Here is a 27,885-nt window from a genome sequence, read left to right on the forward strand (position 1 = left end):
GTCCCCTTGCTCTGTGAGAAGGGGGGGACATTTAACCCCCCCTGCTATGGGCTTGCTGCGGCAACGACATAACGCCCATGCGAGTCCCTTGGAAAACTCTTCCAGTCTTCTAGGCAGGACTGAGGAATCTCGGACCCAGCTCCGTGGAGACTTGGCCCGGAACRCGAACCCGCCTGGTGCGGTTGGGGCCGGGCTGATCCCCCCTGTGTGGGTAAGGGCCGAAGGGGAGCCCGAGCTGTGGGGCAGCCCCAGCTGGAGCCCGGCTTGGCCCTTCCCCTCCGCCCCGAGCTGCGCTGCGCTCGGTCCCGGTCCCGGTCCCGGTCCCGGTCCCGGCTGCCGCCGGCAGCACTCGAGGCGAGCCCGATTTACCGTGCGGGACTCGCGGGAACCGACCCGCAGCTCCCAGCCCTCAGCGCCCGACGGCCGCGGGGAGGAGCCGCCTCTGCCCGGCCCGGCCCCTTCCGGCGGCTCTGCCCGGCCCGACGCGGGGCGGCTCCGTTTGACCGGGAGCTGCGGGCCCGGCCTGGCCCGACCGTGAGCCTCGGCTCGGCGTGACCGGCTCGGCTCGGCGTGTCCCGGCTCGCCTCGGCGTGTCCCGGCTCGCCTCGGCGTGACCGGCTCGGTGTCGCCCGGGGATGGCGGTGCCGGCGGCGGCGGAGGCGGGCCCGGGCCGTCAGCGGGCCCTGGCCGCCGGCTCGCCCGTGGACTACATGAGCATCACCAGCTTCCCGCGGCTGCCCGAGGAGGAGCCGAGCGGCGCGGCCGAGAGCGGCCTCCGCGCCCGCAAGGAGGAGGACGCGTTCCTGGGCGAGCAGGACACGGGTGAGGGGCGGCGGCAGAGCCCGCCCGCGGCCCCCGGCACTCCCCGGCCCCCGGCCCCGAGCCCGGAGCGGGGCTCCCCGGGCTCCCGCTGTCCCCGTGCCCCGGGCCCGCGTTCACCATGAGGGACGGAAGGCAGCCAGAGATCCCAGGGTTCGKCACAGAACATCCCAGGGCAGCCTGGATGCTCCTGGCCTCCTTGGATGCTCCTTGAGCATCCCTCCAGCCTGGGGTGCTCCTTGCACATCCTTCTATGTGGGATGCTCCATCCCTCCGGTGCTTACCTGGAATAAAGTCAGGTGATCATTTGATCCGTAAGAAAATTCTCTGCCTATTTTTAACTGATTGCTTCTTTCTCCACAGTTGAGAGAAATGTTTCTCCCCCATGTCGTGTTTCTTCAAGCAGCATTGCCCTCCTCTRGGGCTGCTTTCCCATTCCGGGCGCCTGTCAGCCCCAGGCCTGCATTTGCACTGCCCCAGGCACCCTCTGTGCCCTCTGCCCACCCTGTCCCACCGTGCCCACAGGTGAAACTCCCATTGCCTGTTCTCACCCTGTGCTCTCCTGGCTGTCAGGGTGAAGCTGCTGCCTGCATGAGTGTGGGAACGGCTCTTCTGGAAGCACGAGGCCTCTCGTCACACCAGAACTGGTGCAGTTTTGGCTGTGTCAGTACCTGCAGGCAGGGCAGTTGGAGGAGCTGCTGCTCTCTTGACACTTGTTGCAGGAGCACCTGCAGAGCTCCCCAGCAGCTCCAGTCTCTGCTGTCCCCTCTGCAGCATCTCCAGAGCTGAGATGGCCCTGATTCTTCAAAGCATTGGCTCCCTTGTGGAATCACATCTCCTTCACAGCCCCTTTGGGAGCCAAATGGGATTTGGTGGCTTCCCTTTCGAAACAGGGACATGGGTAGTTGGGATGGGCAGCTGTGCACTGGCTGTGCAGATTGTTTCTGGCTTCCAGTGCTTCCAGCAGAGCTCTTCYGGCCACTCCTGTCCCCAGACCATGGCACTGCTGTCCCTGTGCAGCACCCATGGTCACAGAGACTAGAAGTGGGATGTTCGTGGCAGAGAATGGAAGTTCTTCAGGGTGGAAGGGCTGTGGTCTGCCTTCTTCCACAGCTGCTTCCTGGGTATTCATGCTCTCTGGTGCTGGGCTGGCCTGTCACCAGAGCTGCAGGAGCAGAGCAGAGGGACAGTGTCCTGGAGAGATTTGGCAGAGGGGTCCAGCTYACTCCTTGCTGTTTGCCTACAGGTGAGGCTGGGTCCTTACTCAGGCGTACCAGGGGCTTGTATGTGACATCCCAATGGCAGCCCCTGCCMCGCCAGCTGGGACCCCCACCAAGGCCACCAGCCGGTCCTCACACTCAGACCAGATGAGACAGTGAAGGGCTCAATGTGTGCTCAGAGACCCGGGCTGGGAAAACTGAAGCCTTCCCAGTCCCACTCCTAAATCACTGCGGCACAAATGAGATTAAATTCACCCTGAAGGGATTCCCTGACTGTGGATGCAGCATTACTGAAATTAAAACTCTCTCCCTCTCTAGCTTCAGGAGAGCTGCAGCCAGGTCAGGTTAATGCCATGGCAAGGACTGGGCTGGCAGTGCCCAGGAAAATACCACCTGTCAGAGCAGAYGGACAGGCAGGCAGTGATGAGGGGTGTGGGCTTTCCTGCTCACTGCCMTCTCCCTTTGCAAACCCAGGAAACTGGAAAACAGGAAACTCTCCTGTATGGAGAGACTAGCTTCTCGTCTTTTCCACTTGGTGCTCCTCTTTTTCCCACTATGGGTGCACAGGGCACTGCAGCCCCTGAAAAAATTATTCCAAGAGCCCTGGATGATGCCCTGAGCTACTTGGTCCCCTTGGGAGCCCAGCAGRGATGGACATATCCTCACAGCTGCCGCAGCAGCTCTGTGTGCCCAGGATGGGCAGGGCATCCTCATCTGGTGTCATTGCCAGCACAAGRGCAGCAGTTGACACTGAGATTTGAGGCATCTTTCAGAACAAAAAAGAGACTTTTTCATCCTACTGAGGCCCAGCAAACCCTGCCCCGCTGCTCTGCCATGTTGGAGCCGTGTGTCCAGTGTGCGGCTACATTTCACAGTGGGCTTCATCTGCCAGAGGAAGCAAGGAATTAAAGCAGAGTCCTTCCTGCAGCAGAATGAGTGGATGTTCGAAGCCTCTGGTTTGCAGGTTTGCTCCTCTCTGCCCTCACTAGCTTCCCTAGAGGTATTCTCTGTGCCCAGGCCAAATGTTTTGCTTTACCTCTGTTTTGCTCAGGTGCTTTAGTTCAATAYAGCTCCAAGTAAAGCTGCTGCATTTCTTTTTATATCCTAATTTCCTCTTCTTCAGTCCCGCTGCATTTCAGAGACCTGTTTGCTGTGTTAAGAACCCCTCCAAATGGGATAGGAGTGGGCCTATCACTGAAGACTGTTGAATGGACTGAAATGGAGTAAAATTCAGGGGTTTTTTGTCTCTCTTAATCTCCAGGGAAGTCAGTTTGGCATAACTAGAGCTAAAGGAAGGGATCAGTAAAATGACCCAAAGCAGTATCTGAGCCAGAAAGGCTTCTGGGAGCTGGGATCAATAGGGAAGGTGATAGCCATGCTGAAAGGAGCTTGGTGTAATGSTAGTGCTGTGTAAACACTGCAATAAGAGCTGTGAGTTGCTCAATAATTCACACTTGTTTCCTCCCTGCTGTCCACAAAGACCCAGACTCCTTCCTGAAGTCTGCGCGTCTGCAGCGCCTGCCCTCGTCCTCCTCAGAGATGGGCAGCCAGGACATATCCCCRCTCCAGGAGACCAGCAAGGACCCCTTCTTGGGAGACTGCAGCTGCCGGCAGGATGGGCTGACTGTCATCATCACCGCCTGCCTCACTTTCGCCACTGGCGTCACTGTGGCCCTCATCATGCAGATCTATTTTGGGGACCCTCAGGTAAGGCAAAACAGTGACTTTATGGTTGSACTTTGGCTCCAAAGATAGGAGAGCTCCCTGACTTCTCCTGTGGTCAGCAGTTGGGCAAGGACAGTACTGGGGAGCTGTGGCTGGTGTCAAAAGGGCCCTGGGTGCTCAGTCTCACTCTGGTTCCTCCCCAAATTGACATTAAAGCTTTCTCCTGTGCCTGGGGCTTGTGCTTGGACAGCCAAGATTGACTCCTGGAGCTTGCCCCATGGCCAGCGTGTGCAGGGCTGTGSCAGGCAGACTTGGGCGTGCTGCTGGGGAGGAGCAGGCAGCCCCACTGCTGTGGCTCCAGCTGTGGTTTGAGCCAGATGRGAGTGCTTTCAGAAAATTCTTATTTAAACAGTAGGCATCTTATCCATTTGGAGAGAGTTTTGTGGATTATGGGCATACATGCCCAGATTCACCTCTGGAAGATTCATCCAGGACCAAGCAGGGAAATAGCTAAAAACAGAGGTGAACTTCCTCCTAATCTGTCCCACAGCCCAGTGCTAGATTGTAGAGCCAAGGCAGCGTGGCCATGGAGTTGGATTCTCCTACAGAACCTCTGCCAGCGTCGTGGTCAGCAGGAGTCACCACCACCTTCTCCATATGCTGCTGTGGCCCTTYTGTCTTAACCTGTTCTCAGGCCAGCCTGGCTCATGCTGAGATGCTGCAATTTGTGCCATAGGGATGAAATCAACTCTTTAAAACATCCTGTGACTGCTTTAGTACACCCTTGGCACACGGATGAAATCAAACTGTGGTCCTGGGAGGGTGCTGCATTCTTTGCAGATGTACCCCCATTCCCAGTGGCCACCTTGCTGCAGCATAGGGACACCTCTAGGGCTGTGAGGGGTAGAAGGAGATGTGGCCTCCTCAGCTTGGCACATACACTATGGAAAGCTGTCTGAGCCGATGGCCGTGGTTACCGACCACTGTCCTGGAGCAGGGACATGCCAGGCTCCCACCAGCATTTGTTGGGTCAGCCACAGCCTCCGCACTGGCCCCAGGCTGCGGGTGCTGCATTGGTGGGCGCAGATCTGGGCAGCACCAGCACCACTSTCTCCTGTCTGGCAGCTGTTCCACCGTGGCGCTGTGGTGACGGATGCTGAGCGCTGCACTGCACTGGGCACCGAAGTGCTGGCCAGGCATGGCTCCTCAGTGGACGCAGCCATCGCTTCAGCCCTCTGCGCAGGCATCGTCAACCCCCACACCTCGGGGCTGGGAGGGTAAGTGTGGACTCACCCCCTGTCTGTCTCTGTGTGTCCTCAGGCAAGTGGTTTCACAGAATTCCAATCTGCTTTGGGTTGAAGGAACCTCAAGGCACACCTTGTTCCACTCCCTGCYATGGGCAGGGACACTTTCTATTAGACCAGATTGGTCCAAGCCCCATCCAATCTGGCCGTGCACACTTCCAGGGATGGGGCAGCCTGTGCCAGTGCCTAGTGCCCCCACCACCTCTGCCTCAGACGGAGGATTTCTGCCAAATAGCAAATGTAGACCTGCCCTCTGGCAATTTAAAGCCATTCCCCCTTGTCCTGTCACTATGTACCCTTGTAAAAATTCCCTCTCCAGCTGAGAAATGCCTTCTTGGCCGTGCCAGGCCCCGGATGTCGTGCCAAGGCTCTGACATCAGGCAGTGGATGTGTCGACATCTGTTCAGGGACAGGGACCCTTCCTGTGCGCTGTGTTGTCAGCAAAAGACAAAGACCCCCAGGCAGGGAGATCTGTGGCTGCCAGAGTGGCTTCCGGGAAYATCCCCATGCTCAAGAGAGCTGGTGAGCCCCACTGTGAGTGTGCCAGGAGCTGGCAGCACCCCAGGTTCAGTCCCAGTACTTCCAAAGCCCGAGTCCTGCCTTCCACAAGCTCTGCTCCTAAGGCTGAAGTCTGAGCCCAGTTCTGGGCAGCTGCCAGGGAATGATGGCAGTGAGGGGTGGCCTTCGCYCAGCCTTCATCCCCCAGGGGGCATCCAGGTGAGCCTGGTGCTCCTGACTCTGCAGGAGGGCTCAGAAGCGTTGCATAAACTGCAGTCACTTGATCTGTGCTCCAGCTGCACCACCCATTGCTGCTGTAAGAAAAAACCCTCTTTTGTTGCAAAACTGCTCAGTATAGAAAGAAAATCCCAGATGGTCCCAACCTGGTGGTGGAACAAGCCAGTGACCAGGCAGGCAGGGACTGCTCCAGCCTCACCAGGCTCAGCACAGGCCTGCCAATGTCCCGCACTGGCCCTGCCTTGACTGTCCTGGTATGTGCCCTAGGGAAGGACAGCAGTGTTCCCTGSACCTCTGGCCATCCCAGGGCTCTGCTGGGGCTGGTGACCTGCCACAGTGACCCTTGTCACACTCGACCTGCCCTGGCTGCGGTGCCACCCAAGCTGTACGGCAGTGGCTGCTTCAGGAGCAGCCAGTGCTGTGCCCTGACCAGTGTTGCCGCAGGGGCGGGGTGATGCTGGTCCATGACATCCGCAAGAACAGGAGCTGGGTGATCGACTTCCGTGAGGTGGCTCCCCTGGGCATCCCGCTGGACAGGGACCTGCAGCAGGACACCAAGGTGAGAACACTGTCCCAGCCGTTCCCTYCAGGGCTGCTGTCTCCAGCTCTCCTCCCTCCCACTTTTAGCCTGAGGGGCAGATGCCCAGCAGCAGGAGGTCTCTCTCATCRTGGAAGATCCTGGCCCCTACAGACATGGGGAATCTCGGGAAAATCCTTCTTTATCAGCCCCAAAATGCCTGCAAAGCTTTGGGGAATTAAGAGGYATGACTCTGTGGCAGCAGGGTGCTGGGAGAGCAAGAGCTCAACGTAATCCCAGGTCATTCTGCTGAGTCATTTCTCCTGACCAAACTGGGTTGAGAACAAGATTGAATTTGCCTCTCTCCTTCCAAAACCTTTTAGTCCACAGTAAAGTGTGTTGCTACAGACCTCTTCCCCTCTCCTATGCAGATAATTCCAAAGTGAACATGACTTGCACCTCCTTGGGTTGCAAATAGGGGCTATGTCCCATGTCCTCATGGAAAGGAGACCACTCTTCCTTTACGTGCTTCCTATTTTACAGCCAGGTCTGCTTGTGGGGGTGCCAGGCATGATCCAAGGAATGCACCAGGCACACCAGTTACACGGCAGGTAAGACATGAGGCTGGCACAGGCTGTGCCCTGGAGTCCCTGCAGGGAAGCTGGGAGCACATGAGCCCTTGCCATCAGACCATCTTCTCAGCCACCAGTCAAAATCATTAGCTAAGGGGTATTTGGAGGCTCGCGTTGAAAGATGTTTATTTTGGGGTATTTCTCCTACAAAAGAAAGAGTTTACCTTTGTCATGTTTTCTGCAAAGTGAAATTTTGGCTAAGAAGGTATATAATAAATGTTCTCCTCAAGATGCAGCACATTGCCTGGCATGTCATGCCATGGCATCTTCTTTCTCTCTTCAGCTGGATCCTAGGATGTGTGCCTGCCCTTGGTGCCCTGTTGGGATAGGGAGGGAGGAAYCTGATTGTTTTGTTCTGGACCAGAGCCTGGCTTGAGATTTTGCTCCTGAGATGCCCATCCCTGCACTGCCATTCCTCTCAGGGGCACATCCTGGAGCAGTCAGATGATCCTGTTAAGGAGAAACACAAGCACTGAAAGCKCAGTGCTCCTTTTGGCCACTGCTGGCCCCACAGCCCAGTCTTCCAGGAGCCCCTGACTGCAGAGCTGAGCCCTGTGTTTACTCCCCATCACCCCGACCCACTGAACTCCTCCAAGGCTGTTTCTCCTTGTCCTCTCTCCTTTGGCAGGCTCCCGTGGTCTGAGCTGCTGGGCCTCACAGCTGGCGTYGCCCAGAATGGCTTTAATGTCACACATGACCTGGGTGAGTACCTGATGGGCAGCCCAGCACACARCAGCCCACTGTGGGGCAAGGGAGCTGGAGATGTATGTGGTTAGTCATGGGAAATCCATGGAGATGGATGGTGTTGGGAGCTGAGCACTGTGTGAGCCACAGTCTGCCAGGGAACAGCATGGCAGCAGCCAAACTGGAGCCCTTTGCCCTGGCTGGGCAGAGCCAGGGCAGAGCACCCTCACTGGGCAGTGCCCAGGGCCAGGTAGGGAAGGGTGTTGGAGTTTCTCTGGGTTTCTTTCCCAGTTCCAAAGGATCCATGATCCAGCTTCCCTCTCRTTTTGCAATAGGCTCAGAGGCAGCAGCAGGCCTCCAACATTCCCATCAGGTGCATGGTGACTCCAGGTCCTTTGTGCCTTCCTGACCCCTGCTTTTTCTGMGTGTCCTTCCCCTTCTCATGTGCAGCCAAAGCCCTGGGTGAACTGAAGGACCTGAACTACTCGGACCGGTTCCGGGAGATCTTCCTGCCAGATGGGCAGCCCCTGCTGCCTGGGATGTTCATCCGGCGCCTGGACCTCGCAGCTGTGCTGCAGCTGCTGGGGGCAGAAGGGGTGTCAGCCTTCTACAGCGGAAACTTGACCCAGGAGATGATCTCCGAGGTGAGCCAGGGCTGTCCCTGTCACCTGCCAGGCTRGGGCTGCCACGTGCTCAAGGTGACAAATGGGAGATCGTGACAGCACAATAATGGGGACAGATGCTTCCTTTTTCTTTCCTGTCCCTGCAGTGGTGTAAATGACACACAGGCCATTCCCACAGCCTTTTCACAGAAGTGAAACCTCCATTTCCTCTATGGAAAAGAAAAAAAAATCAGTTTGAAGCCCTGCTCTGGGCTCTCTTGGTTTCAGTGACAAAACCTTTTCCCCCAGAAAGAGAGGCTGTTGAGAAACAAGTTGTTGTCGTTAATGGGACTGTAGGATACAGACTCCAGGAAAAYGGTTTAAAAATAAATCTGTGAGTCTTGTGAGCAGAGGATTAGACATGCTTGGTCCCACTTGGGGTTGCCCTAGTTTAACTCCTGTTAGAGGTGCTCTGGAAAAAATACCCATGACAGACAAAGTAATTCTGGTTTAAAAAAACAACAAATTGTAACAACTTCTATACCTGTGTGGCTGCAGTCAGGGTTGTTTGGGCTACTGTTTTTTTCAGCCACCATGGTTCAAGTGATGCTCCTTCAATATCCCATCRGGAATCTGGAATGTGTTCATTCCACTCAAACCTCAGACATTTGTGGTCTCTGTGTTCTATTCACCTGGACCATAGCAAATGTGAAGGATGAGGAGCAGGAGAAGTCCCAAGCTTGTGAGCATCTCCACAGCGAAACCCTTTGATGCTTGTGAGCATCTCCACAGCTTTGTCACCCTCTTCCCCTGACCTGGGGGCTGCCACAGGGAAGCACAAATTCTCTGCAGAGAAGCAAGGCCCAGGGTACCACACCAAAGACCCAGACAAGCTCTGGGATCCAGTGCATCATTCCAGCTTTGGCTGCAAARCAAAGTGCTGGCGTCATACAGTGTTCATTGTTCCAGTACAGTAAGGGCATCCATGTGGTGAAATCAAGAACAGCTCTAAAACACCCACTCTTTGCTTCCAGGCTCAGGTTCAAAGAAGTGCTTTCTGGGGAATGTGAGATGTTGTCTGCAGTGTGTGGCTGACTGGGGCTTCTCCCCTTTCTCTGCTCCTGCTGCCCCATTCCCCAGTGCCCAGGCTCTGGGGAGCCAGGTCCTGTCTCAGCAGAGCCCTTGGGTTGAGCCAGCCTTTTCTCTGGAAAGGAAATGGAGATCCCAAGGGACAGACACCTTTAGCAAATTTGGGGTTGTCAGACATGTGGCCCCACATCGTGCCCTGCATTAGCTGTCCTGCTCCAGTGATTCATCCAGTTCTGCCAGAGAAGGAATCTTCCTGCAAGGAAGCTGCCTGGGTTAGAGACCAGAGCACGCAGACACCCCCACAGTGCCCCCTTCTCCCTGAGATCGCTGTCCAAGCACTCCTGGAGCTTTGGCAGTCTTGGGGCCGTGGCCATTCCCTAGGGAGCCTGGGCAGTTCCCAGCACCCTCCTCCCTCATCTCCATCATGACTCAGGCACAGAAGACCTGGAGCAGGTCTATCACCCACCTTTCCTTTGTTGATGAAAACCACCAAACCTGGTGAACTGTAACTCTGACAGGAGTCTTACAGGAAAACCAAGGCTACAGCAGAGCCACTGTCAGCTGAAATCATTACAAAGAGGGTGGGAATTTTTTTGTTGAGATTTCTAGTGATGGCCATCTGCTAYACCCAGGCTCCTTATCTCCTGCATCCATAATCCCGACAGTATTCAATACCCCCTAACACACTCCTGCTTGCCAGCCAGGGCAGGGAAGCAGTGCAGGCCCAGTCCCCATCTTCCTAGGCAGACAGAATGTCCCGGGAGCACCCTGGGGTGGGTGAGCTTTTGGAGGTGAGTGCATAGCCTTCCTGCAATGCTGAACAGTGAGCCAGGTCACCAGGGCTGTGAAAGCATAGATTTCCAGGGTATTGTAAGGGAGCTGGCTCTGGGCTCAAGAACCTCAATGAAGTATCGTGTACAGTGAGGGGTGTGTCCCCCTGGGCAGCAGGAGGAGCACTGAGAGCCTTGGCCCCATCTGCTCAATGTGCTCTGGTTTGCTCCCATCAGGTCCACAGCTACGGAGGAGTCTTGGTGGAGGAAGATTTCAGAAATTACAGTGTCACTGTGGAGGATCCCGTGCATACAATCTATCGAGGTACACCCTGACCTACTGCCATGCAACTCCAGGGGAAGGTTTGGTTCACCTAGCAGGGGGTGGCACTGGTATTGTATGAGAACTGAAGTCAAAGCTGTGCTGAGGTGCCCACAGAAAGGCATTCCAGGGAGTTTCCTGCTATTCCCTGCTGACATTGATGGGTCATGACTGGTTCAGGAGGTTTTCAGCATTTTGAGATKATTTTTCCCTTGATAGTGCTAAAGTGTAAACATGTTCACATCTCARTGGAACCACAAGCCAGCACCTATGGCTGAAGACAGTTCCAGAAGGGACAAAAGCTGACTTTATTCAAGAAGTTTCTAAAATGTCATTCTTTTATAGCAGTCCCTGTATTTATCCTCCTTATAGCTATGTCGTGGGTTTAAACCTGTTTTTTCCCAATCCGAGTCACGGCACCAGAAATGTCGTGGTTTGAAGTGGGCCAAAAGCCAAAAGCACTGCACCCACAACGTTCCCTCCCTTCCCCCACCGGAGAGGAAGAAGGGAGAACAAAAGCCCAAGTAACACTAAAATTTATGGCTTTCAGATAACATAACATCATTGAGAGAAAGATACATATATGCTTCAGAGAATGGTCAGACAGGGTGAATAATTTAAGTTGCAAAATAGATTTATTACTAAAAGCTACTAAGAATACTATCGCACTGGGGAGGGGAACAAAGATAGGGAAAAATTTACAAGGAGAAGAAAAATAAAAACGGACATTTTAAGACACCTGTTATTCTTTCCGGGACCAATCTCTTTCCCAGGTCGTCMCTCTCCACSCCCCCATGCCTTCCTGCACACACAGGGAGCAGGGATGAAAGTCTAACATAGATCAAACTACTCATTACGGTTGTTATCCAGCATCATAGGAGAAGCATTCTTACAGCTCCAAGCTGTGGAAAGTCTTTTCCCAAGAAACAGTCAGTGTATAACTGCTGATGGCGAAGGATTCTTTTCTTTACCTCGTGGGAGAAAGGAAAGAAAGTTCTTCAAGGCCAAAGTGTGTTGTTTCGGCGACGTAAGGCCACTATCACAAATCTCCTGGCAAAACACAGTTTCTTCTAAGCATCCACTTGCTTCAGACGTGGARTGGGGGGCACCTCTTCCTCCCCGCAGAACATGATTTCTTCTTAGCATCAACTCRCTTCAAATGTCATGGCGGGGGCCAAGCCTCTTCTCCCTTTTAGCTCCTGATCAGTTCAGTCCAATCTCAAAGGCCAGGTTTTTTCCTCAGAGCAAGGTCGCTCTCCTTTTCTATACAGGTCTCTCATTGTAGAAATAGTCCTTTCAAGAACAGCTTGTTTTCTCCATGTTCAAGCACCACAGCACAGCACAACAGTACCTGTCTTCTCCTTACTGTGATCTTGGGTCTCCATTTTTTTCTTACATCTCCTCCCCCTCCTGCTCTGCTTTTCCCCAGTGCATGATACTAAAACTAAATACTAACAACCTAAAAACTGCATGGCGGCCGCCCCCATCTTGTTTTGAATTCCTAAGTGCAAGACAATACGTCATCACAGAGGTGTAACCAACCTGTGCAATTGGCCCAGGCCTGATGAGCAGCCTGTCCATCAACCTCAGAGCCATGATGGATTGGCTCTACATACAGGAGGCAGGGCTCCTTTTGCTGGAGAAGAAGGAGAAAGCTTCTAGAACTTCCTCACAGGAGCCATCTTTGTGGTTTCTTGGTCCCATCTCCCCATCATCAAAAATGGGTTGAAAACCCATTTTTAGATGGCCTTCCAGAATGTAAACAGGGTTTATAAAAACAAGGGAAAGTGACTTTTAACATGGGCAGGTAGTGATAGGACAARGGGGATGATTTTAAACTAAAARAGAAGAGATTTAGATCAGATGTTAGGAAGCAATTTCWCCCTTTAAGGGTGCTGAAGCCCTGACACAGGGTGCCCAGAGAAAGTGTGGCTGCCTCTGGATCCCTGGAAGTGTCCAAGGCCAGGCTGGACAGTGTCCAAGGACAGGCTGGGTCAGTCTGGATAGTGGAAGGTGTCCCTGCCCATGACAGGGTGGTGGGACTGGATGACCGCTAAGGYCCCTTCCAACCCAAATCATTCTGGTTTTCTGTGATTGTCTCCATTCTTCCACACTGCAGTCTGGAAAAAAACAGGCAACCAATAAGAACTGAATTTCAGATGTATAAAGCCCTGTTTGGGTTTCCTTCATCCTTCCTGAAGAAACWGAAGGATACAACAGGGATGTCCTGAGAAATCCTTCTCAAATCATGTTGCTTTGTATTATTTCCCCTCGAATCTGGGAGGGTTTCTGGAAGGACACTGGCTCATGTTCAAGTGTTCTTACTGGATAGGATCTGACAAAGGCAGCTTCATTACTCTCCTTTTCCCTCCACAGGTCACCTCGTTTTCACCCCCCCACCYCCACATGCAGGTCCTGCCCTGATCACAGCACTGAACATCCTCGAGGGCTTTAATATCACTAGTCAAGGATCCAGAGGGAATATCTTGCACTGGATGGCTGAGGTAAGAAGAGGTTCAACATTTGGCTGAATTGCTTGTTCTGTTAGAGAATGATTGATTTTGTGGTTGTACAAAAATGTTCGTAGGTTATTCCCAGAGGAATATGAGCAAAAAGACTGCTAAAGTGTAAAACTGAGCACTGTTGTTGTTTCAGGGGCTGAGCAGGAGGATCTTTCATGCTTAGAAGAGTTTTTTCAGAGCAAACTATGGCTTTTGCCCATTTCTTATACATTATCATCTCTGCAGAATGACCCCACAGCACCTGAGGGGGTCCCATATAATTTCACCACCTCTTAGCTCCAGTGGCCCTGGCCTTTCCAAAGCACCTGAGGGCACTGTAAGATGTGCTGCAAGCAAAAGCCTCTCCTTGGTGATGACAAGGAAAACGGATTCAATACTTCATATTTAAAAAGAAATATTTATGTTTTTTTCGCACCTCATGATCTCTGTGGTCCAGAATTTTTCCAGTATTTAAGACTGTCCTACCAAAACATTGCAGCTTCCCAGGAGGTTGAGCAACTGCTCTGTCTCCTGCTCTGTAAGTAGAGTTATGCTCWAAGATGCTCCACAGATCCACAGCTGGCATTTGTGAATTGGGAATTTACAGATGCACAGCTGAGCTTTGTGAGCTGAGAATTTTAATGAAGGATTTAACCACATCCTTGTAGCAGACAGGACAATGGGTGCTTCACGTTATTGTCTCAGCAAAAATGCAGCAACAGGAGGTGTTACACACCACACAGAAGTACAGGAGGTTGAYTCAGCTGAGTTATTTTTGAGCTCTCTTCAGGAAGTTTTGGGTGAATCTATTTGCTTTGCTGAGAGTTTCACCTGTTGGTCATCCTGGAGCAGCAATCTCCAGCTCCAAGGCAGTCAGTGCAGGAGATGTGTAACCCTGACTGCCTGGGTCACACAGCTGAACATGTGGCTGAGGATCAGTGCTAGGCCACATCCAGCCCTGCGACAACCAGGACCAAGATGTCCTTACCCTCTGGGGTGGATGTGCCCTGTGTGTTTTCGTGGAGCTCTTCCCTGGCCCCCCCACATAGTGTGGTGGTCAGGATCCTGCTCCATGGGAATGCTGCCRTCTTCAGCAGTTGCTCGGGTTCTGCACTCTACACCACCAATAACCAAGGAGACACTGTTGCTGTGTAACACATTCCGGACCAGCAGTCACATCTTGCTGGCTGCCTGCAGGGGAATGATCTGTTCTGAATCCTGAATGACCATGGCASAACCTGAAAGATGAGTGCGTTTCTGCTCACCATAGGCTGGCTTGGCTGAGGAGCTGCTSTCTCTCCTTGTGGCTGTGCCCTGGCTATGCTGTAACCCCAAGGCTGGATAAACTGTGTCCTTTGAAATTGAATCTTCCATTTTCGATGGATTGGCTTAGGCAGGATTCTGCATATTTGAGAAAGGAGATTCTTTCCTCCTTTTACAYCATCATTCCCTGACATCTGCTGGGACTGATGCTTTCTGTTCAAACCCTTTGGGTGGTTTACAACTGGAGCTGGGCAGCAGCTGGGGAGCAGAACAGCTCATTTCTGCTCAGCACTGGCACTGGGCCAGCAGAGCTGGGATCCAGAGGCAACAGCGACCCCGGGACCCAGTGTCCCATTGGGATTTCWGTTGTGGTGACCACTCAGGAATGGAAACAGAAAGTAAGTGGCATCCTGGAGACCCTGTCTGCCAGCTGACAATGAAGCTGAACCACTGAACTAGGCATCAGAACCTACCATGCCTCCTAAGGCATGTTGCATTTGTGGCTTCCCACTCTCAGAGGGAAGGATTGGATATGATATAGGGAAGAAATTCTTTCTTGTGAGAATGGGGAGCTGCTGGTAGAGGGTGCCCAGAGAAGCTGTGGCTGCCCCATCCCTGTAATGTCCAAGGTCAGGTTAGAGCAACATGGGAAGGTGTCCCTGCCYGTGGCMGGGGSTGGAATGAGATGAGCTTTAAGGACCTTTCCAACTCCAACCATTCTGTGATTCTGTGAYTGTGCAAATGCTKCTGGATTCACTTGACTCCCCCAGCACAGTTGCCATGCCAGACTGAGGTTCTTTGGTTCCCATACCCATGTGCAACAGCCCTTTGCACTGAGATATTCCCAGAGCMCAGACCTTTGGTCATTTTTCTTCCTAAGCTTTAGCCAACACACYAGGACACCAGATTCCTCTTCCTTTTTGGAGTATCAGAAGTTTTATTTCCAGGGCCACATAAATGTTTTTCCTTTCCCCTCCCTTCCCTCTSCTTTCCTCTCCTTTCCTCTCCTTCTCCTCCTTCTCTCCTCTTCTCTTCCTCTCCACCTCCTTTCTTTCTTTAGACATTAGAAATAGCCTTGAGTCTGGCGAGCAACCTGGGCGACCCATCAGGTGACGTGTCTGTCACTCACACAGCAGAAGGCATGGTGAGGTATGTCTGAGGAGGACAGGCACGGTGACAGCTGCAGGATGTGTGGGGCGGATATCACTCCTGGGCTTGCTCTGCCCTGAGCTCTTTCTCCCTTGAAGARCTCATACCTTGAGTGTCCTCCAAGGGCTCACTTTTGCGCAAGKATCACAACTGATACCAGGGCTCTGGGGATGGGTCACAGGATGTCCTCACTCCAAGGTTTCCTGGAGCCAGCTTGGGCTTGAGGGTTCCTCTCACTTTGTGACACCTCTACACATTCCCTGTGAGCGGGTCAGACAGACAGACATGGCCACACRTGCTATCTGTGCCTCTCCCAGCCCCACCGTGTGGCTTGGGGCCTTGCAGAGCAGCTGGGTGTGCAGGAGAGGCCAGGCCTAGTTTTCAGCCCAGCCTCTCACCTCAGAGCCAGGCTTAGCCTTGGTTGGTGGCTGGGCCTGACTTGTCCTGCTGAGGACTGGCATTCAGCGGGGGTTGTCACCTTGGCCACTGGGGGTGGGTTTACTCCTGGTGAGGGCAAACAGGTGGGCAGAGCCTTTGGAAGTCTGTGGCATTGCCTCTCTGTGCAAAGTGGGCTACCTTGCCACCCTTTTCTTCCTTGGTGTCAGCCAAAGGAGCTCACTGTCCTCGAGCAGCCCCTTGGGAGCACCTCCCTGAAGCTGTGTATAGACACCAGGGCATGTCCATCTCCTCAGCCTCATGGCTGCTCTCCTCTTTCCCTCTCTCCCTGCTGAAGTAAATCAGAAGCCAATTCCCTGCGCCAGCTGATCAATGACTCCCAGTTGTTCCCGTCCGATCTCCACGTGCCTCATGTTCCCCTGGAGAGCAGGGCCACCGCCAGCCAGGTCCTTGTCATGGGCCCTGATGACTTCATTGTCACCGTGGTGAGGTAAAGGATTGGTCTCTTCCCTCCCCAGTGAGCTTGGGGTGGGAGCAGGGACAAGGAAGTGGGTTCAGCAGGACAGGATGGGAGCAGACCTGGAGCAGCCAGGCTGCTCTGTCCCAGTCTGTCCCACTGGGTGGGGGGAGCAGATGGGTGCAGATGTGGGGGCTGGGGCTGCTCTGCTCTGGGCGGTCCTGGAGCCCTCTCACAGTGAAACATAGCTGGAGTGGCCTGAATCTGCTCCTTGGAGGAGAGGGAATGGCCAAATCGAGGACTGGTGTGGGCATGGAGGCAGATCCCTTRCAGCAAAGGGAGTCCTTAAAGACAGGGAGGGACAGAGCTGCTGTGGGCCACGTGGTTCCTGCTCCTAAGTGCATGGAAATTCACTCCTCAATCTCACCAGCCCTAAAGAATCACCAAAGAGTCTCCGTCACGCCAAGCTGGGACAGAAATCTGGAACCTTAAAAGCCTCAGGGTGCACAAAAATCTCTAGGATGATTTTGACGAGATTTTTTTGTGTTTCTTTTCAGTTCTTTGAATTGTCCCTTTGGCAGTGGAATAATAACACCCTCTGGAATCCTCCTGAACAGCCAGATGTTGGACTTCTCCTGGCAAAATACAACAATGAACCATTCCATTCCCAGGCCGGTAATGAATAAATTCTTTATTTATCATCTATTTCCAATTTTATTCTCATCTCCACAGCAGGGGAGATATGTAATGCCCTATTAATAACTGAGGGACAATAGCCTGTAGAAAGCTGCTGTTTTTCATTATGTGCGCCACTGAAAGTGCGGAAGCAGAGGGCTCCAGTCCATCAATTATCATTGCAATGCACATTTATCAAGCACATTGTTACCTACTTTCCCTGCACAGATACACTTTAGTTACAGTGTTGTCTTGAATTGTGAACTCCCTTTAGGAATTCCTGCTCTGCAGGTTAAAAAGTATCAGGTAGCAGAAAAAAGTGTCTTCAGGTCTTGGAAAGAAACAAATACAGACCTGCATTGGTGGCTTCCAGTGCCGCGTTGCGCACTGTGAACCAGCCCACTTGCTGCGGTGATACTTTGGAAGCAGGAGACTGGCTCCGTGTTCCTTCTGTAAAAGAGCTCTTGTTGACCTTTCTTTGGTGTGTCTTTTCTTCAACTGCAGCAGAACCTGCTCCAGCCTGGGAAGCGGCCGCGGTCCTTCCTGCTGCCCACCATCGTGAGGCCRTCCGAGGGCATGTGTGGTACTTACCTGTGCCTGGGAGCCAACAATGGGGACAGAGCCCTGAGCAGCATCGTCCAGGTCAGTGCTGTGTCCTCCCAGAGCAGCTGCTCAGCTCAAGCCTGAGCAGGGTCCCCTACTTTCCCTTCCTAATTGTCCCATGCTGGGTCAAAACTGGTGGCCACAGGTTATCAATCCACCTGTGAWGTCACCAGCCCCACAGTTTGGTCTTTTCAAATCTTCAAGAGTTACCAGTTTGCTTTCCTTGCACCTTACATGGTGGTACCTCTGATAGTTGTAAAGGAGAAGCATTTTGGCAAAACTTATAATGGTTTTTGTCGTTCTAATACCTGTTCAAAGTTTGTCTTGAGGATCATGAAGGAAAAAAGGAGCATTTTTTGTTATTCACAGAATTGCAGGAAATTGGCAGCCCTTTAGAACTTTTCTGTATGAAAAGCTCCTTTTGGTGCATTCCCACCAAATTCCTCCTGCTCAACACTGGCTATAAATTGGCCAGTTCCTCTTAGTTTATGATTTGTAATGAGGTGAAGCACTTGCCAATAGCTCAATTGCATGTACAGCAGTATTGGATTGCTCAAAAGAAAAGCACAAGGAGGGCTCCCAGTTTCCTTACCTTTTGGAAAGCATTATTTAGAGCAAAACCAAAGCCAAAAACGGCTTCCTAGTGCTTTGTTTGGAGAAGTCACGTGCTGAACTTTAGGCTGTAGCAAACACTTATTTAGAGCTTACCTCATGTTCCAGACACAGAACCCTKCTGGTTTGGCAGGAGCTATGTGACAAAAAGCCCACGCAGTCCTGAAAATGTTCTGCTTTACAACCAACAACACACATTCCAGGGACCTCTTAGTGTGTGCACACCCCTGCAGTAGTTMATGCAGTTTGGTAAATAGTTTAAAATCTATTTTGCCTGCTGCATGGGCAGATGTTGGAGCCACCAATTTGGCGGATGCTCRGGAAATTGGCTTCTCCTATTCTCATCACTTTTTTTTTTTTTATTGAGGATAATTTATTCTCTTGCAGGTTTTGGTAAATGTTTTAACATTTAACAAGAATCTGAGTGAAAGTTTGTCACTTGGTCGACTTCATCCACAGCTTCAGTCCAACATCTTGCAGGTTGACAGTGAGTATGGACATTGGGTGGGGTGCAGCCTACAATCCAGCAAGTTTAGGAATAGAGCAGGATTTTCCTAGCACACTGCAATGGAAGTACCACTCACCATGTTCTAGGGTCCCCATGAGTGCAGAGGGTTTTGGGGAAGACAAAAATCAGAATTCAGCTTCTTCAAAGCCTGTAGCCCCTGCTGAGCCATGTCCTCTTCCTCTTGTCCTGGAAATGCTCCCTGACCCCTCCAGCACCATTTAATCCGAGCTCTTTCAGGTGCTTCTCTCCAGCCCTCCCTTTGTCCCGGCTCAYCTGCTGGTAGTGGCCTTGTCCTGTCCTTAAATCCTTCTGGAGATCAGATSCCACTGAGGATATCCAAATCAACAAGATTGCAGCCTCTACTTCACCTAGACAGGTGCTCAAAGCTTCCTGCACTGTATACCCACTRCCATAAATTATGTTCCTTCGCCTTCCAGTCCATGTCTCTTAATTCCAGCTGCTGGGAAGAAGGCAAGGGTTAGGGCAAAGCTTATAGCTTGACAGTGCTGAAAACACAGCATCAGTGCTGGCACTCAGGAGTCTGTCAGTTCTTGTCCTTCTTACTGCAAGGCTTGGTCTATTTGRTATTTTTCACACAGCCCCAAATCCTACCAGAGTGAACCATAAGTGAAATTTGGCTTTTCTTCCACACCAAATAGCCAAAGTTTCTGGGCTTTCCCATTTCAGAGGAAAATCTAAAAAAGGGTCTGTACTGCAGTGTGCACTGTGGACTTGGAATTGGAATTAAATCTAAAACTTCRCAAGGTCCTAATTTGTGAGTTTAGACATTTGGCATCAACAAGATACATGTTAAGATACAACACATAAAGCTTAAATACCAGTGGGTTTTCTGTGTCCCTGCTCCATTTGTCCTGCTGGACCCCCAGCTTCAGGGGCCTCAGGCACTTCTACTCACACAGAAATTACAAACCATCAAATGGATCAAATAAGAGCAGGAGAGGAGCAACCTGAGGTAGATGCTTGGAAGATTAAGAAGTAGAACCAGGGGAAGCTGGGACACTTAGCACAAAGTTTATCATTTGGCAGCATGTTTTACTGTCTTTTTTTGAGCTGTCTTGCATCTTGTTTTGATTAACAATTGTTAATACTCTTATTAGTAACTAAGAGTGGGTACTACCTCTTGTTTTCTAAGAGTAATAACTACAACTGGTGTCAACCACGTATTTTCACCTTCCAAAAGGGAGGATCTTCCACATCTTTAAATGGTCTTGTGGATCCTCTGGTACCCACAGCAGAGAACAGTGGTTCCTGGCCTTCGGCTTGCTCAGATTCCCCCACCCTGACCCCAGCAGGGTTAGACAGAGCTGTGCATCAAAGGCAACACTGCCTTCAGTTACCAACTCCTCTTTTCCAATCCCTGCAGGTGAGTTTCCTGAAGAAGATATTGCATCTCTTGTGGCCAGGGGCCATCAGGTGAATAAAGTCCCAGTGGTGTCCCTGGTTTACGGGGCCAGGAGAACCAACAGTTTCATCATCGGCCTGAAGGACCCCAGGAGTGCAGATGCTGCTGGAGCCACRATCTTGTAGCACCTCCCAGGGGCCATGTTCTGTGACCAAGGCTGCCACACAACCCCTGTGATGTGCATGTCCTGAGTGGCCCCTTYTCCAGCCTCACACACTGCTGGGAAGATGTTCTGCACTCCCCACCCCGAGAGCACCAGAGGAGTCGGCCGCACCAACATCCAGCTCTCTGAGCTTGTTTTTCTTTTATTTTTCAATTATTTGGATTGCAAGCAGCCCAGTCATTGTTACAGGAGTGGCAGGAGCACACTTTTCTTTTGGCAACCTTGCTAATAGTTCAGTCTTTCCAAAGCCCAGTTCTGGCCAGCGTCTTAATTTTAGGGAGCAGGAACATGAGCAAGGCAAAAAACCAGCTGCTGCTGATGATGTTATTATTGATGATAATTATCTTCATCTCCCTGTCTTTCCCAAGTTCCTTCTTTGCCTCCAGTGTAAGCCAGTAATTAATACAGCCTAATGCAGTGTGTTATAGGTGCCTGCAGCTGGGTTACTGGGGAGTCCTCTGATACTGCATCTGGGCCAGCTGACTTTTACCRATATGCAGCCTCCCAGGGAAGTTCCTGTGCTCACATCACCACATTGAATTTTGGCAGTGAGTATTTTGAATCCAGTTGCTGCACAGAGTCACTGGCAGTCTGATTTTGTAACCAGAGCAATGGTTTTCAACAGCTCTAACAATGTCTTCCTCCAAAACCTCCAGTGCACCCCCCAGTAGTTCTCTTAGAGAGGTTCAGCCTCCTCAGTGGTGAATTTCAGCTTAATGGTAACTTTCTTAGGCACTTCTTGGAGATATCTTAGCAGTACTCCCCAGACTTGTGAAAAACCATAGGCCACGACTGCAGACCATGTGGAGAGCATTTGGGTGGGTTCAGAGCTTTCCACTGCCTTATCTTAGTCTGCTCTGAAAGCCCGGATTATTCCTACAGAGAAGCTTGGCAATTTCTGCTGACTGAATTCATGGTATACCTTATCTCCATGTTTTGRTACTAGTGAATCTATTGGAAAAGCTGGAGAGAGTAAGAGAAAAGATACAAACCAAACCAAACACTACTGAGATCATTCTCTGTCCACAGCATGTAGTGAAAATAAAAGAATGCTCCTGCATTTCATGTCTGAAATTGAGAAAGAAAGAATACCCCAGCTGACAGCTGCACCACTTCAGTCAGCCCACATTTGGACATTTCCTGCTCTTTTTGCTGGCAAGTTAGAGACACCTGGCACTAAATAATTCTTGAGTCTGATCATTTTCTGCAGTGTAAAYGTGATGTTTTACTTCATGGTGAAAATGCACCCATGGCCACTGTACATATTATATATGTATGTCTGCTTATGCTTGTCCTGCTCTTTGATTTGATGATCTCACCACTCACCTTGACCTTCCTCCCTGTGACACCTTGTTTGTGCCACCCTCTGGCACTCGATGCCATGGGGAGCATATGGTTCATTTTGGGGCAGTCAGGATCACAGGGCAGATTATCAGATCACTTGTTGCTGCCACCCGAGAGCTGTGGGTCTCAGAACACCCCAGTGTTGGGCTGTGTGAGGACAGAGRTGTGTTCATGCTCTGATGAGCTCAGCAGCCCCCACTAACAGCACCATCAGTGGCATTTCCTGCTCCAAGTGTATCCATGCCCTCAGCTGGGACAGGGAAAGCATGATACTGTATTTGGGATGTGTCCTGTGCCACCAAGAAGAGACTTTCTTCACCAGAGGGACATCAGATCTATTTATTTTTCTGTCATCAGTTGGTCACTGCCAAAGATAGAGAGCTGAGAAATGTGTCTTGGAGTTGACCTCTCCAAGCTCCATGGARGGGGAGGAGGCAGTTTTGTGTGTTGAACCTCCCTGGAGGAGAYCTGGGGGTTTCTGGTCTGTCCCTGCCCAAATCTGTCCCTCGGGAGATTCACTATGAACTATTAAAAATATCGTGGTCAAGTCACTGTCACTGTCACGCAGGACTTTGCGTGAAATGTCACAAAACACTTTGAAAGGTGAAAATCCTCCTTAYTAATTGAATTCAACAACTTCTGATGCTGGAAACTGTGCATATGTTTGGGAGTAAAATACRTCGGTCTTGATTCAAAAGGGCACTCACATGTCCCAAGGTACAATTTCACAACGATTATTCAGAAAAAATAAAGCATGTTCTGAAGTGCTCTGCTGGATCATGGCCTGTGTTGCAAAAAAGAGAAAATTGAAAATAATTGGAAGGTGAGACTTAGGCCCCTAAGTCTTGGCTAAGACAAGTAAAGGTATTCTGAATTATTTCCCACTTTCTCTATTTAAAAGCGGCGTCAGTATAGCACAGACGTTTCCAATACAGAAATCGACTAATTGGCCCAGTGTCTCTGGTATTTTGACCCCATCTGTTGTGATCTGATAATTTAATATCTAATGAATTTAACATCTCATGAATTTAAGATCTGATGAATTTAACATGCGGTACCAAGAAACACCTGGTCTTGGTTTCCCTTGGTACAGGTGAGATGGATTGTGAAATAAAGGGCTGTATTGCAGAGATTTGTGTGCAGAGTACCTGTACTGATTTCAGCCTGGCCCTTGCAGGCATCTGACAGCTCTGAAGGAGAATTTGTCCTGGAACTTGGTCATGGAAGTGTCAGTGAGGAGCTCAGAATATAAAATATGAAKGGACTAAGAAAAACAAGAATTTTTAAAGTAACAAACACAAATAAATTAAATAAAGATGTCTTTGCTAAATGTGACAAATTATGATCTGGAATGTGACTAGCTTGTCTCTGCCCAGGTCTGCATTGTGCCGTTCGATGTGTGCTGGTTTTGCATGGGGATAAGCTGGAGCCAGGCTCTGTCACTGAGTACCAGCAGTTTATCTGTGTTTATTGYGAGGGCTGGTTCCCCTCTGGAGCACAGATAACAAAGTGCCAGGTGGCTTTGGGCACTGCTGCTCACGTGGGCTCATTGAGCACCCCAAGGGGCACAGGGCAGGAGCCAGCGCTGCTCTCCTGCCACAGGGTGATGGAGAGGCTCTGGCCCCTGGGCTGTGCCAGTCTGTTCCCATCAGTGTCCCATGGATCCCAGTAACGGGCTGGAGGGGCCTTGCTGCCAGCACCCCAGGTGAGCCAGGGGCTGCTGGGGTGGGCAGGGTGGTTAGTTTGGTCRCTGCCAGTGTGGCTTGGCACAGGACAAGGGCATGGGTGTGGGCCTGCTGAAGGTCAGCCTGGGCACAGAGCAGCCACTGCTGCCATAGATGGGCCAGCAGGTTCGGGTCCCCCATCCCCAGGGGCGGTGACCAGCATCCTGAAGCTCTGCCAGTACCTCTCAGCTGGGAGCTCTCTCAGCTGGGGCCTAAAGTCTGAAAGTGCCACTGAGTGTCGGCCAGCAGGGTCGCGCCCTGGGTGCCTGTTGGAGACTCTGCCCAGACCATCTCAGTCTCTTTTCACCGCCACCCGACTCAACAGGACTGGTCCCAGAGAGGAAAGGGTGTCAGGTCTCAGTAAACATCCTACAAGGAAACCTGYGTCTCTTTCATGAACATCAAAAACACTGAGGGGTTTGTAAGTTTTTGCAAAGAATCAGATGGAGTGTGAAGGGCTCCTGTAGTAYCCAGTGTTCTCAGCCATTTTGGAAAGTTCTTCCGTACCTCAGTGTCTTGGTTTGAAAGACAGGTGTTTGCCAATGAAGGCAGGGACCCCCCCTTCCCTCCAAATTATTATAGCTTTGAAAAATCACAGGTTTTCAGGCAAGAATATGGGTAAAAGGGAATAACAGTTTTTACTAATATGTATGACAAGGTGAAACAAGTAACAACAACGATAGCAACAACCAACCCAGTCACAAACCCAATGACAGCCTCACAGAGACACACCCTCCCCTTTGGTGCAGTTCCAGTCCCAGCCAGCAGGGGCGCTGTTGGCTCCTGGCCGGGCAGGGCGGGTGCGATGATTCCCCAGTGGCTGCAGGGGGCGCTGTGGGGCGGGTCCCGGCTGGTTCAGATCTCCCAGTGGCCAATGGTGGACACAGAACGGCAGAGATGGATGGGGAGAAGTTCCTCTGCAAACTGACAGTGGAAACCCCGATCTCAGTGCTCCTCTGGACAGCAAGAAACTCCAGAACAGCCAGATGAGCAAAGAGATGAGCAGAATTCGCGGCTGCAAGATGGGATGGAGCAGAACTCAACCACTGCAGCACAAATCTCAGGGGTCCCAGGCAAGGCACAGGGGCAGAAGATCACAGTGCAGCAGACAGGAACTAACAAGTGGAGATGCTGAGCTCTGCAGAAAAGAGCAGACAAGCTCCCCCCTCACAGATAACAGGCCAACCTCCTTCTCTGAGCCAAGCAGGGCAGGATATATAGTTACCCCCTGCCACACCCACACACGCACTCCCTCCCAGTACTTAGCAAGATCGTTCGGGTGGGGCATAGGTCTTATTATCTTCACCAATCGCCCAGCCATCAAAAGGATGACCTGGCAATCAGTGTATCCCAGCAACAAAATGGGAAAGAAAAAATCCCAAGAAAGGAAACAAAAGGAGAAACCTTAATCCACAACACTCAGTGATAGAAAATGGCACCTGGTCAGGGAAAGGAAAGCTCTGTCAGGCAGAGCTGGTTTTGGAGAGGCAGGGCACCATTAAAATTGAAGGAGGACAGGTGGAGTAGGAGAAGCAGAGCACTGATGCACTCTGCCCTCAAAGGGCTCTCCAGTGGCCAGTGCATTTTTAGGTGCAGATTGTCCTTACCCTGCTGCCTGGGGTAAGCATCCCATGTTTCAAAAACCCTGGGCAGCCATGGACCTTCCCCCACCAGGACTTCTCCTGGCACAGCCGGGGCTCCCTAGCTTTCCAAATCCTCAGAGTCAAGGAGAAGAGATTAACTCCTGTGTGCCCCTGCCCTGTCTATGCCATGGCCAATTGCCCACCTCTCTCACCACACTCACCAGACCAAAAGCAATACTGACTGGAGTGCAACAGATCTCCCTTGCCCCTCTCCAAATGAGCATTGTACTGGTATTAGAGGGGATATTATTTTGTTCAAGTCTTTGTATAATATTTAAGTTTCAAAAATCCAAAGCTTGTCACGARTCCACCAACTTTTTCTGTGTAATACCTGTCCTTTGAAAATACTGTCATATGAAAATGTGTGTAAATAAACTCACAATTTTGATTGTCACGGTATCAAATTCATTTGTGTTCTGTTGTGGACAATGAAGCAGCTCAAACAWCCATCTCTGTTGCAGGTGGCCCTCCCTCCCTGCAGGTGCTGTGGTATGAGTATGTGCCATTGTTTTGCAGCAAAGCTTCGGCATGCCAGACAAATGGAGGGTCTKCTCCTTGAGGAGTTCCACAAACAGCATGACAAAAAATCACAAAATGATTTGGGTTGGAGGGGACCTTAGAGATCATCCTACCCTGGGCAGGGACACCATCCGCTATCCCAAGTTGCTTCAAGCCCCATCCAACCTGGCCTTGGACACTTTCAGTGATCCAGGGCAGCCACAGCTTCTCCTGCATTGGTTATGGTGTACAGAGGCTGGGCAAGAGCCAGGAACATTCAGGCTGGGCACTAAGCTCAGCTATGGAGATCAGCCTGCAGAACACCTTGCTGCAGAGATATGGAGCTGCAGTGGCAGGAGCTGCAGTGGCAGGAGCTGTCTCGTGTTTCTTCCCTCTTGCCCCTCCACATCACGCTATTTCCTTTCCCCACTGCCCTTTCTTTGCTCCCTTACCCTTGTGACAAGGATATTTTAAGATAATTTGGGTTAATTTTATTTATGTAGAGATCAAGCCAGTTYGGGTCTTTCCCAACAGTGAGCAGAAGCATCAGAAGCCATGGGAAGCAGCGTGCTCCAAAGTGTGGATGCCCAGGCCCGATGCTGCTGAGGAAGGGAGGTCTTGTGTGCTGATCAGGCACAGGGAAGTTGTCCATGTGGRGTCTCTCAAACTCAGATCAGAAAGTCACAACTTGGATGGCTTGAGCAGATCTTGGTGGGACACCTCAGTATTGCACTGCCAGGAAAGTCAGGTTTGGAAAATAGGATTTGACTAGTTCCTGTTTGCTGTGGTATTTGSGATGTGCCCGGTATTAATGTGCATAACACAGACAAAACCAAGCAAACCAAGATTCCTGAGGGACAATCTGGCATGACAAGCACAGCAACAGCAGCAGGAAACACAGGCATTTTTTTGGAAGTGGCACTCTGGTCTCTGTGCTGAGGGGATGTTTTTTGGGAATGCTGAGGCTGGGGCGGAAAGTTCAGTGCAGCTGGTGTAAGAAGAGTCTCATGAAAACAGGAAAACAAGAAGTCARGTGGGGAAGGAATGTTAATTTTCAGTACCAAAGATATTTTCTCTCAGCTTTCTTGTGTTTCYAGACAGCCTCAAAATCCATGAGCAGAGCAAGGCAAAGCCTGGGAATCATCCACACAAAGGCAAATGGAAACTCCCTGACAGGTGATCAGATTAATCGATCGTTCCKTGTTACCAGCCTTGTGACCTCTCCCTGCCACCTCTTCTGACACCCCTGAGGGTCTTGGGGTTGTGAGGGGTTTTGCCCTTGTCTCAGCACACCGGAGAGGTGCTGGAATTGCTGCCCCAGAGACTGTGGAAGAAACAAAAAGACAGGAGCAGAACAATTCTTGGGCAAATGATTCCTCCCCCTCTGCCAATGGGGAGCCTGAGAGCTGCACATGTGGAGGAAGCAGCAATCTGCCTGCAGCTCTGCACACATCAGCCAGATTTAGGGCTTCAGATAAGTCCTGTACTAACCATGACATTAATTAATTAGTTTTGGTGGGTTTTGTGGAATGCAATTATATGTGAATTTWTAAAAAGAATTTTTCTCTCTGTTGAAAGGTACAGTGCCCGATGAGATGTGGGTTCRTTATATTAAAAAGGTTTTGCAAAAATAAAGGAAAAAAACTATTTTCCCTTTTTCACGTTGCTTATCCAGCAGTATTCCACATGAAGCCAAGGGGGGCTGTGAAGGCTGGCTCCAGCTGCACACCCTCTCCTGAAACCCTTCCTCARGCCACAGAACCTGCTCGAGCTACTGAACCACACATCCTTTTGTAGGATCAAAGACTTTATTCTTCCCATAAAGGATTGATTTTCTACCCTGAAATAGGAATTGCCACATGTTTAATTTCTTCCCCAGTGCCAGGCAAGAGCTTTCTGCTCACAGCAATGATGGGCAGGAAACCAGACATTTCAGAGTTTTTGTATTAATCAACAATTTCTCGTATTAATAAAGGATGTAGGAAGAGACCAACCAATAGGCTGTGTGTCCTGTGAAGCCCCCTTCAGCTGGGAAACCCCTGTGTGCTGAGGGGACATTTTAGGGATCAAGCATCATCCATGGGGGATTTTGGGCCCATAGGCCTGTTCGTTAAACATTAATGGATTTTAAATTAAATTTCAGCATTGTGGCTTTTGCTGAGTCCATACCAGGTCACTCCCTAACTTCTTCCCCATACCCCCAGTGGTAAACCGAAAGTATAATTCAGTGATATTCACAGAGCCTGAAACCTGCAGATGAAACGGTCTGAATTAAAATTCATCCGAATTAAAAACTTCCTTTCCCGGAAATTTCCTATAAAGGCCCCAATTAGTATTTTATCTTGGGCTTCATGCGGCAGATACTTTGTCCCCATTGGCAGAAGCAGCCGCCACCCCAGCCCCCCTGGCGGGGGGCACAGCTCTCCCGGGGCGGGGGAGCCCGGCGGGGGTCCCTGTGGCAGGGGGCGCGGCGGGGCCGCGGTGTGGCGGCCGGTGCGCGGGGCCGGGGTGTCCCGGGGTGTCCCGCGCTGTCCCCGCGCTGTCGCAGGGGGGTCCCGGGGGGGTCC

At 51.2% G+C, this 27,885-nt stretch overlaps 1 protein-coding gene across 3 annotated transcripts; it reads left to right on the forward strand.

Annotated features, from left to right (window-relative positions):
* Positions 1-474: 474 nt before the first annotated feature.
* On the forward strand, positions 475-22,007 carry GGT7 (gamma-glutamyltransferase 7). 3 transcript variants are annotated; one of them, XM_057376662.1, is made up of 15 exons: positions 475-822; positions 3,520-3,746; positions 4,830-4,981; positions 6,188-6,302; positions 6,804-6,871; positions 7,521-7,594; positions 8,027-8,220; positions 10,275-10,362; positions 12,736-12,863; positions 15,184-15,272; positions 16,006-16,158; positions 16,683-16,800; positions 17,305-17,442; positions 18,403-18,502; positions 19,908-22,007. In XM_057376662.1, exons 1-15 carry the CDS (start codon positions 636-638, stop codon positions 20,069-20,071), a joined length of 1,995 nt encoding a protein of 664 aa, XP_057232645.1. In that variant the 5' UTR covers positions 475-635; the 3' UTR covers positions 20,072-22,007. The 3 variants fall into 3 exon arrangements, with proteins under 3 accessions (XP_057232645.1, XP_057232646.1, XP_057232647.1); XM_057376663.1 differs by having other exon boundaries at positions 17,308-17,442; XM_057376664.1 differs by having other exon boundaries at positions 755-1,118.
* Positions 22,008-27,885: the final 5,878 nt, after the last annotated feature.

The sequence above is a fragment of the Malurus melanocephalus genome, unplaced genomic scaffold (assembly GCF_030028575.1).
Source record: "Malurus melanocephalus ecotype Western Australia unplaced genomic scaffold, MMel_1.1 scaffold_287, whole genome shotgun sequence".
Classification (NCBI taxonomy): domain Eukaryota; kingdom Metazoa; phylum Chordata; class Aves; order Passeriformes; family Maluridae; genus Malurus; species Malurus melanocephalus.